At 34.6% G+C, this 11763-nt stretch overlaps 1 protein-coding gene across 1 annotated transcript in view; it reads left to right on the top strand.

Annotated features, from left to right (window-relative positions):
- The first annotated feature begins 2701 nt into the window (after positions 1–2701).
- LOC127871094 (EP300-interacting inhibitor of differentiation 3-like) overlaps positions 2702–11763 on the top strand; it is a 28743-nt gene continuing 19681 nt past the window's right edge. The window contains exons 1-2 of the mRNA XM_052413770.1: positions 2702–2811; positions 3641–3758. Coding sequence (XP_052269730.1) covers positions 3656–3758 — 103 coding nt within the window. The 5' untranslated portion in view covers positions 2702–2811; positions 3641–3655. The remainder of the gene's footprint in view (positions 2812–3640; positions 3759–11763) is intronic.

Raw genomic sequence — 11763 nt, 5'->3', positions numbered from 1 at the left:
CTTTCCTTCACAAGCCACAATTGGGCAGTGTTTAATGGATCACCTTACAAGAGCCAAGAGCTAAAAACGCTGTTTTCCTGCAGGCTATTGGGCAGTGTTTAAGGTTTGTTATCCCCCGCCATAGGTAGATGGATATTGTTTTGGCGTTGTCCGTCCGTCTTTCGTCCGTCCGGAGCCATATCTTGGAAGTGATTTGGTGGATTTTATTGAAACTGGGTATGAATATATATATATGGATAAGAGGATGATGCACGCCAAATGGGATTGTACACCATATGTTAATAACGGAGTTATGGCCCTTTGTATCTTGAAAAAAAAAACACATTAGCCAGAGCCATGCAACTTGCCATAGTTGTTCTCAACCATCTGGGGGTGCTTCACATTCAACGCCAATAATCCTAAGGGCTAAGGACAATGTCATACATTGAGGTCAAATGGCGTTGTCCATCCGTCCAGAAAACTTATGTTTCCAGAAGCATATTGGTGGGCGATATCAATTCAGCGAATTTGCTTGTTTGTCATAAATCCAATTGTTCAATTAGCTTTCTTAAGTAGCTTTTGTTGTGTGAATCCCAGTTTAAGTTGGAGGGGATAGTAACACTTAGGTAGGAATTTTCTTCAACATTTTGGACAATGTTTGTCAATGTCATACACGTATGGTGAAAAAAGCGCACTTGTGACTTGACTGTGTCAGGGATGTCATTAATATGAAACAAAAACAAAAGTGAGCCTGGGACGGTTCCCTGAGGGACTTCCGAGTCAACATGGACCGATGTGGAGCGTTCACCGTCTAGAACGACTTGAATCTTGCGGTTGGTAAGAAAGTCTCTGAGTCATGTATTCAGTGGCTCATCAGTAATATAACTGGCAAGCTTTATAGGAGTTTCTCGTGTGGTAGGATGTCGAGTGCCTTCGAGAGGTCATAAATGGCTATGTATAATTGGTTTCCCTTGTCGTGGGTAGTCAGACGATCATAGATGGTTGTTAAAATATAGCGTTTTGCTGGGATAGCCGGATCTCAATCCCTGACGCTAACCCTAACCCTAACCCTCTAACCCTAACCCTAACCCGTCGTTGAGTGAGGTAACTTTATTGCTCTGTTCTAGATGGTTAAGTATGCTTTTGCAGTACATATGTAAGATAATAATTTACGTGATATCGATGTTAAAGATATATGTCTATAGTTGTATTGTATGTGAGCATCGCCTTTCTCATTAATAATATTCACATGAGGCGGACATGACGTTTGCATTCCGCCAGTCGGCTGGTAGTTTTCCTTGGTCCAACAAGTACTGGAAGATAATTTATATTGAATGACTGATGCTAGTTCTGCTGCACAGTTCTTGAGGACACTGTTTTGTATACCGTCTTGACCTCTAGCCTTGGAAATGTGTAAACAAGAAAGGAGTTTCTTTACGGCCTTTTCAGTTACTGTATACATGTATAAATTGGGGATATATATTATTCTTGCCTTTCTACTCAGGTTGGGTAAAGTGTGCGGTGGTATCATCTCTCGTGAAAACAGAGCTTACCGTAATTGGTCCACTCGTATTTGTTTTCACAAGTTGACCAATCTTTTTAAGAGTTGCTATGTCTGTGTTGTCTTTGTTTCGTAATTATTTTTTTCTCCAGATGGGCTTTGTGTTATTTTGTACCAATCCGTTTTGGATGATGATTTGTGTGTGTTCTATTTCAGCTTTCTAGCATGTTATTTTTGCAGTGTTTGTGGTAACGCTAGTGAGTGTCCGATTGGTTTGTTATTATAGCTCCCTTGTGAAGCCTATATAGCTTTGCGCCTTATCATCATATGCTGATCTTTCTTGAACCATTGTAGGGATTTCCGCTTTTTACATGTATGTCCAAAATGTTAAGGATTCCATTCATTATTGTCTTCCAAAGTTTCTTTATAGATAATTTTGGTATCGATGCTAATACCGTGACTGCGAGTTCCCTAGCAGCTAAAGATATATGATAGTCCAATTCGATTTGATATATTGATATATAATTTCCGAGGATGTTGCTTTACCATGTGTGGAATAATATTGAGGTCTGTAACTATCATGAATTGTCGCAAATACCTGGCACCGATATGGATATGTTAATTATTTAGTGGTTGTTTGTGAGCACAATGTCTTATATGTTGTCGTGCCGTGTTGATTGTTGGCGTACCGGCTTGAGATCATGTTCAAGGACAAAGTCAATGAGTACCTGTTAGACCTAGTGGCCTGGTTCGCATTTCGTTAATCGTCTGATGATACCACTATACATGTATATCAAATTGGAGTCTCCGGCTAATACTCTGTGTTTGTCTTTTTGTTGCGGGCAGTTTATTATATGCGCTTTTTAGTTCTTTGATGGCATTTATGTTTCTAACGGAGCATGTACAATTAAAATATAAGAATAGTCATAGTGTCTATAACTTTCACCCTAGACCACACAATTTTACATTCACTTATTAGGTCGAGGAGTGCATCCACTACAATGCATTCACGAGTTCTGTAAATACATCCCATCCCGTTTGTGTGTACGGTTATCGTGTCAGGAAATACCCCCGATTTTTTAAATATAATTTAATGATGGATCTCTCCCGTGGTTAATGCCAATTAGCCAAGACTTAGTTCCGCAAACAAGGTCTTGCTTTATGTTTTAAAATGATGCCTAAAATTTCGACACATTTTTCCGTACACTACAACAATTCACAGCTAATACTCGAATGTTTGTTACCAAAGGTGGTCGCACAATTTCAGGATGAGCGTGAACAGTAAAATGCTTTCTAGAGCGATGCTGTACTGGTGATAGGGTGTTTTATTGGTATGTATCATTTAGTTTTTATTAAACGTTAATTTATTTCAATATTTCTTTAGCTTCCAATTCGTAAGTTTTAAATGACCGTTATTGATAGGTAAATAATACATAACAAAGAAATCAACATAAAGTAACAACAGCAAAATAACGATTGCCACTAACTGGCGTTTTTTTATGATATGCAAAATTCTATGTAGATCTATTTTGAATAATGTTTATCCCAATTATTATAAACTTAAACATATCAAACTAAAATTAAATTAATAAACATTTCAGTCGTGTAAAACTTGGTTAGATTATTTCACAATAATATCAGATATATTTGGTAGGAATCTGATCGAATGACTGGTAGCAAAATTTTAAGAGCGACAGCGTGAAATTGTTTAATATGCAAAAAATAAAGGGCAGTTTAAATGCATTAGGTATAAGTTAATTACAAATAAACTCAATATAAGAGCTTTCTAACATTATGTTATGTCTTAGAAAAGAAGATATGCATGTGTCAGGTTATTGGAAAGCGGGACATCTTGTACAAGCTTAAGACAAAAAGTATGCAACACATCAGATATTTTCAGTCGACAGCAAATTATGCCACCTCCACCTGGGACGTTAAATCAGATCCGTCATTTTTAACTGCCTTACAATCAATGCCATATTTTGATAATGATTGTGATTTGTTCTTAAACATGGCTGCCATGTGTTGGGGAAGTTTTCCGTGTATTTAGTATATCGTGACTCGTTATGACACGTTTGGCCCTTTGTTCAGACGATGGCGCTTACACAATTAATTTGTTGGCGTGTCGCCTTCATAGAAATCCCTTCGTGTATTTTTTAGAAAGCACCGTACGAAATGGCGGCTAACGACGATGCTGAATTTGAAACATTTGATCAGGACAACGATGCACGAAGAAGAATAAGGTCACACTATAGGACCTTGATTCAAGATTTACAAGGTTCTCAAAGCTTTGTTAATGTCCACGTTTGGTTATTCAATGGCTAGGCGAAGGATATATGACTGTACAATGTTTCGGATGTATATATTTCGGATGCATTGAAGTTTTAACTTGAATTTCAGTGTTCTTTTCCTATTTACATAAGTCTACCATTCCAGAGGTCATCGGTTCAATTCCTAGCTGGGGCACTGAACATTTCAGAAATGCTTAAAGTGTTTCCCACCCAGAGATGTACTGGTATGAAACCCAGGTAATTCTCGCGTGTATCGGTGCTACACACTGAGCAAGTAAAAAAACCAAGGGATCTATTCGCAAAGAGCTAGGGTATCGCACCCGAATTCCTTGTATCTCAATACCGTCTCTTCTGCTTGCTGTCTCTTCAGCAAAAACCAAAGGACCAAATTGGAAATCAGTGCTTGCATTTTCATGGGTTATCCTTGACTGCAAGTTCAAAAGAAATACAATACATACGAATTTTGGAAGTGAACAAATACAAAAACAGGCATGTGTTATATGTCAATCTATAGTTAAATGTGTATTCTTGGACTTAATGAAAACTGCATTTAAATCGGCGATGTTTTAACAAAATATTGGCAAGAGGTCCCAGCCCTTATCCATCCATGGCGGACATCAACATCTCAACAGTGTTTTTTTTATGGCAATTTCGGTGCCGATATTCGGCCCTATTCCCCTAAAAAAAGAGTATATATTTTTCCCCCATTTTGTAAAAAAAATCCCCTCCAGAAGTTAAAAAAAAAAATTTTTTTTTTTTTTTTTAGAAAGAACTGTCTCATAATCATGATTAATATATCTCAAATTTATTTAATAAACAACTAAAAACGTATATAGCTATAATTTATATTTTTTTGAATAATTATAAAGAGTTGTATTAAATAGTTTTTCCCAAATCAGTGGACTTTTCACATTAATTGCATTTTTCTCCCAAAAATGGCAAAGAAAAGGCCTGATGTATCTATATTGTGTCAATATTTGTTGATAAAATCATTCCACTTTGGTCCATTTTATTGATAAAAAATGCTCAAATTTGCCATTTTATCGATTTGAAAGATCCCAATTAAAATCATAATGGCTAAGAAAACTGAGACAGTGCATGAAGGCTGAACTGTCTGAAACTTAAATGTTGAAAAAATCATTGATATATATTTTAATTTTAAGAAAAAGGACAAAGACATTCAGCTGTGAATATTATATTCATACAAACATGTGTATTAATATAATAAATATCATTACATATAAACAAGTGAATTTTTAATTTTCCCCTTTTCCTAAAAACGACGCATTTTTTCCCATTTGGATGGGCCCCGCCACCTTTCTGTATAAGTGAAAAAAACACTGTCTCAGAAAGTGGAATTACAAAACCTTAAAATCCATAAAGACTCCGGTCCAGATTATTGATAAAATACCCAACAGACTTCTAAAGGAATGCAATACAGAAACATCCCCAATCCTGACTAATCTTTAAACAGGAACATGCAAATGTAAGCCTGGTCTGTAAAAAAGGAGACAAACATAATGCTATAAATTACAGACCAATATCACTTAAATGCAAATTGCATTTGCTGAAAATACTTGAACATGTCATCGCTAGCTCTATCATGTCCCACTGGATACAAATAATATCTTCAATATAAATTATGACCTCCAACACTGAGGCCTAAACAAAATAATGTTGTGGTTCTGGTAACATTGCCAAAATTTCTAGGTAGGGTAGGAAGATTTTTATTTTTTTATTTTTTTTATTTTCTTTAGACAAGATGCCTGTTTTTTTAAAGTCACTTTATGCGGATGGTTTTTACATAAAACCTCTATGTACACCATAGAAAAGTGGTGAAATTGGGAAAAAAAAGCGTGATAAACCATGAAATTGGGAAAAATTAAGAATGATAAATATGAGTATAAGTAACAGAATTAATATTGTTTTTAAGTGCATGTTCAGGGGGTTTTCTAGCCATTTTGAGAAAAGGAGTCTGGTGAAATTGGGAATTTTTTTTTAATCAATAAAAGTGGCAAATTTGGGAATTATTTATCGACAAAAAGGACTAAATTAAAGGTATATAGTTTGTTAGATGTTTAAAAAAAATAAAGTTTAAATCTAGAGTTAAGAAATCATAAGACACTTCTTTCTAAAAAAAAAAAACAATTTTTTTTTTTTTTGTGAAAATTTGGAAAAAAAATTGGGAAATTTTGGTCAGATTTTTGGGAAAAAACATGGAATTTCGCGATTGGGAAGCAGCCGAAATTCGGCGGTAATTTTGGGCAAAAAAAATCACTGTTGTATATTTATCATTTTAACAACTCTTTTTTTCCATCCAGGTGAGATTCAACCCATGATAAAAACCAACAGAACAACCACCATGATTCCGGTTTACGCCCCAAAACTAAGATTAATATGGGCGTATGAACGAAATGAATGCAACTTGATCAAAGAATAAATCAATGTTATTAAATCACGTAATTAAAAGTTGAAAAAATTTAACCCCACCCAGTGCTCCAGCCAGCTTTTCAAAATAGAGGGGAGCTTCCCCAAAAAGGGCACATTTCACGCGTTATTTTGGAAAATAGGGCATTTGGTTATAAATATACTTAAGTATATACTTTGGTTATACTATATACTTATTAATCGTAAACACTAGTGCATTGGATGACTTCACCAATTGTATGCTGTTCCTCATTTTGTGTAATGAAATTACAATAAATATATTACTATCAACATTGGCGCTAAGGAAAACAACTTAATAGCCAATTTCCTAACCGCTATGGGCTAGCATCCGACTACACGCATTAGAGATATGTAGATATTATATTTCTTTCCGGTGTGTGTGTGTGGGGGGGGGGAAATTTTGTTGTTTTTTATCACCTATCATCATTGAACTGCATGTTAATCTTTCAGGTTCCAGTTTCAGCATTAGTGGCCTTTCAGAAGAAAATGAAATGAAGAAAACATGAAATAAATTCAGGGGTTTCACTGGGTTAAAAAAACGTTGTGACTGTCACTACTTAAATTTGTTGCTTTAAATAACTTTGAGCCAATGTTTGTCCACAATAATAATATTAATTCAAACAAAAACCTATATTGACAAATTTAAAGTCTAAACAATGATCAATGTCACTATTAAGTAGCATCCAGTCTGGAGATTAAAATGAAACATTGTTATTGTTAATAATAGGATATATTTATTTCACAACTCGTTATTTCAACTAATGTCAACAACGTTGACAGTTTCGTTAGGTCGCGAAAATATATGACAATATCAACATTACATTTTACTTGCAGAGTGATAAATCCTCCTTCCAAACAAGTTCATTATTTGTTGAATTAACAACTATCTGCCCCTATTCATGTTAAAATTCATCATGATTGGGGACAGACAGTGTTTTAAAGTTCAGAAATAAAATCCAAACACAAATATGTTTTTCATGCGGTAATTTCGGACTAAAAATTAACCGCATATTCGCATTAAAAAAGATGATTAATTTTCAAATGTTAATAGGTATGTTGAATTAAAAATCACTATTTTTGCAAACAAATTATAGCCAAAGAATTCAGAAGTTAAAAAAAATCAATAGTGCTGAATTTGATTTCATTCGAGTGTGATTGTGCCTAACCAAGCGTGACCTCAGAGATAATCTTTCACAGCATGTTACTATCGTCTGCAACAAAAGGCTAATTAGTGCTCTGATAACAAACCATGCCCTTTTGGCTTGTTTGTTCACAATGTGTTGAATTAATACACCCCAGGCTGTCATGTAAGGGTGTTATCTGTGTATTCATGTCGAAGTTTCTGGCGATTAATACGGCATGAAAGCAGGAATTTAGAGATCAAAAGGGCATTTGACAGAAAAATAGAGGGGCGCTTTTTAAGGGGACAAATTTTAGAGGGGCGCAGCGCCCCTCTATTTATTGCTAGCTGGAGCACTGCCACCCACTCACGATCGCATGAAACTAAGTTACCCAGTGCTTTTCACAGGATTTGTTTCAGACGCGCCGGGGCCGTTTGAGGGGGGGGGGTATGGGCTGCACCCACCATACGCCCACATTATTTTTATTACATTTGTAGAGTGAAATGAAGTTATTTAATGCGTTATGACTTTTCAAGAAAAAAACAGCAATTACGTCATTGATAACGACATTTAAAAAATTTGTTTTACCCTTTCCGCATAGATACGTATACTCCTGTCTCGGTCGATTCCTTAATACAGTCGTCGAAATTCGCACTAGTCCGACAGCAAAAAACTAGTATTTTTTCTTTCGGGCTTGTAGGAAATCCAATATTACAAGCCCGACGTGCTTGTACAATTCATTAAACAGAAAACGAGTTCCACTTTCATTTTCAATATTTGACAAAGTTTTGAGCCCCTTAAATCAACAGCCGCTTATGTTGAAACACACTGCGCACACATGCTGGGCAATCAGCCGATAATTGGATTACTGCGCATAAAGCGCATGGTTTTGTGAATCATGGATTCGCCGCATGATTTTTAGGTGCGGCAAATCCATCGAACATTTAATCAATTTGTTGTGGCCTTAATTGAAATTATAAACAAAATAAACAATTCAAATCGAATGTATATATATATAATATATGCCTTTTAGTAAAAACGAAATCTACACATCTATATACACAGGGGTCTCGCGAATGGGCGAAATGGGCGATTCCTTCGCCAAATTAATCTTCACTTCGCACATTAATTTCATGAAGGCGAAGTGACTTCTCCTCCTTTTAATGATTTACGTTGTGCCAGACATTGACCGATTAAAATCAATTTGATGTGGAGAATTGGACACAGGAGTATTCTCAGCCATTAGTGCCCCATGTACAGGTCATGCTAAGTTGAACATTCAAAAGAACAGCCTGGAGCTATTACACTTCTTGAAATTGTTAATAGATGATGCCTTGATTAATTGCCTTCTGCTGGCTACCAATAACTATGATATAGCTATGTTAAATAGCCCATTAAAACAATACTAAGGAATGATCAAATGGGAAAATGTAAACTAGCACTGGCAATAAATATGGGGCTCATTTACAGGTCAGATTCGGAATCTCTGCTGTAAAATGAGATTTTAAATGAATTTTTAATTTAAAACAAATATTTGTAACAAAATATGAATTTGATTTAATGTTGAATTGCTTAAAATTAACAAGGGAGTAAAAAGATTCTGAACATTACTGGCTTGTTACAATTGAAGTTTCTTTGATACACCTGTTAAGAAAAAAAAGTAATTTAAAGTACAATTATAATCAACAATCAATGAGAAATGAGGAAAATGTTGGTTGTATACACTTAGAATGTCTTATTGTATAAAACAAGTGAAGAGTTGATTGAAAGCTGAACAGAAACCACTAAGTTGCTGCAAAATATACGTAAAACTAATATCTATGACCAAAATGAACCATTTCTCTCAAATATGTTACCAAATCTCCCTATTTTGGCTTTAGGGAGAAGTGACTTCTCCATAAATTTTGAGCCTAGCTAGACCCCTGATACATCAACAAAATCTATTATAGCTGACTGTACCATGTTAAATTTAAGTAATCACTACCTGGTGCAAGTAAGCAGAACATTATTAGAGACTTTTTTTATTTATTTTTACAAACATTTGATAAGGGCTTAAACTCAATTATTACCTCTTAATGATCTTGTACTGGTGTTTTGCAGATATCATGCATTTATTTGGCAAAATATATCATTTTACATAGACAATATATGTATTTTGTATTTTTCGCTGTCCGCTCGCTTGTGATTTAACAAAAATAGAATACAAATAAATTTATTTTTATTTCGCTCGCTCGCTTCATTTTTGGGAAGCAGAAATCCGTAGAACAAATCATTAATTTGTTGTGGCCTAATATTCCAAATTTTTTGCGTCAAGAAAGAAATTAAAACAATTTTTTGTTTTTTATGATTGATTGTTTCATTTATAATTTCAATTACATTTCACTAAGTTTTTTGCATATTGATAAAACTTAAAAGTTGACAAAACACAATTATCAATTTAATTGCATAATCAATCATAGAAAAAAAGGTTCTAATTGACAGCATACGCTTAATTACTACGACCCCGTCTTTCATTATCGAGTGAAGCCATTTACTAGCACCCGCATCTATGCCCAGTTTTATGACCTTTATCCGGTTGTAAAATACATGTGTCATGTGTCACCGGATTAACAAATTAATAAGGCCATAAGATTAATCCCCGTTTGCATGCCATATCTCAGTTCGCATTTAAAAAGCATTTTTACAATATTTCGCTAAATAACCAACAAAAAAACAACAATTGAAGATAGCAAACAAATACTCATAATTTACACCTTTAATCAAATGCAATATTTAACAAACAAACGGACAATCGATTCAATCAAAAGCCGGCATAATTTAGCAATTAAAACAATAATGAATTACATACATTGGTAACAGTTGTTAAAACAATAATGGTTTTCAATTAATTTCATTTAATCATCCATAATCAAAAGCAATACAATGAAACAAACCGACAACACAATATTATCATTTAAAACAGCTTTATTCAATTATAATCAAAATATATTTTACCAGACGGACGGCTAGTTAATCTAACACTCTCTGTAATCAATTAAGTTTTAAAGAAAAGGTGTGATAAAATATTGGGTCGAATAAGCCTGGTCTATTTGAGCCGAATCAGCCTGAAATTTTGGACTGGGTCGAAAAAGCTTGGGGCCGAAAGAGCCTGCTACCTCACAATCTTTAATGATAACAACAGATTCTTCAAATTATCAGATCGTTTCGCATTTGTAACTCTTTATAATTTTCAAGGTTTTTAATCGTCCAAAGATACATATAATGGATATTTTAAAGCATGGTAAATATTCAATATTACTGTTTTCTGGCAAATATCATAACTACAACAAAAATTCGGGAATCTAAAAGATTTTTATTAGCTCATCTATTTTTTGAAAAAAAATTATGAGCTATTGTCATCACCTTGGCGTCGGCGTCTGCGTCGGCGTCCGGTTAAGTTTTGCGTTTAGGTCCACTTTTCTCAGAAAGTATCAATGCTATTGCATTCAAACTTGGTACACTTACTAACTATCATGAGGGGACTGGGCAGGCAAAGTTAGATAACTCTGGCGTGCATTTTGACTGAATTATGTGCCCTTTTTATACTTAAAAAATTGAAAATTTTGGTTAAGTTTTGCGTTTAGGTCAACTTTTTTCAGAAAGTATCAATGCTATTGCATTCAAACTTGGTACACTTACTTACTATCATTAGGGGACTGGGCAGGCAAAGTTAGATAACTCTAGCATGCATTTTGACATAATTATGTGCCCTTTTTATACTTAGAAAATTGAAAATTTTGGTTAAGTTTTGTGTTTAGGTCCATTTTATTCCTTAAGTATCAAAGCTATTGCTTTCATACTTGCAACACTTACTAACTATCATAAGGGGACTGTGCAGGCAAAGTAATGTAACTCTGACTGGCATTTTGACAGAATTATGTGCCCTTTTTATACTTAGAAAATTGAAAATTTGGTTATGTTTTGTGTTTAGGTCCACTTTATTCCTACAGTATCAAAGCTATTGCTTTCATACTTGCACACTTATTAACTATCGTAAGGGGACTGTGCAGGCAAAGTTATGTAACTCTGACTGGCATTTGGACAGAATTATGGGCCCTTTATACTTAGAAAATTGAAAGTTTGGTTAAGTTTTGTGTTTTGGTCCACTTTACCCCTAAAGTATCATAGATATTGCTTTCATACTTGGAACACTCGCAAACTATCATAAGGGTACAGTAAAAGGACAAGTTGCATAACTCTGGATGTCATTTTTACGGAATTATGGCCCTTTTTTGACTTAGTAACTTTGAATATATGGTTAAATTTTGTGTTTCGATCCACTTTACTTCTTAAGTATCAAGGCTATTGCTTTCAAACTTCAAATACTTTCATGCTATCATGAGGTTACTGTACCTGGCAAGTTGAATTTTACCTTGACCTTTGA

The sequence above is a fragment of the Dreissena polymorpha genome, chromosome 3, assembly GCF_020536995.1.
Source record: "Dreissena polymorpha isolate Duluth1 chromosome 3, UMN_Dpol_1.0, whole genome shotgun sequence".
In the NCBI taxonomy this organism is placed as follows: domain Eukaryota; kingdom Metazoa; phylum Mollusca; class Bivalvia; order Myida; family Dreissenidae; genus Dreissena; species Dreissena polymorpha.
The sequence above is the reverse complement of the archived record's forward strand: the minus strand, read 5'-3'. Positions and strand labels throughout refer to the sequence as shown.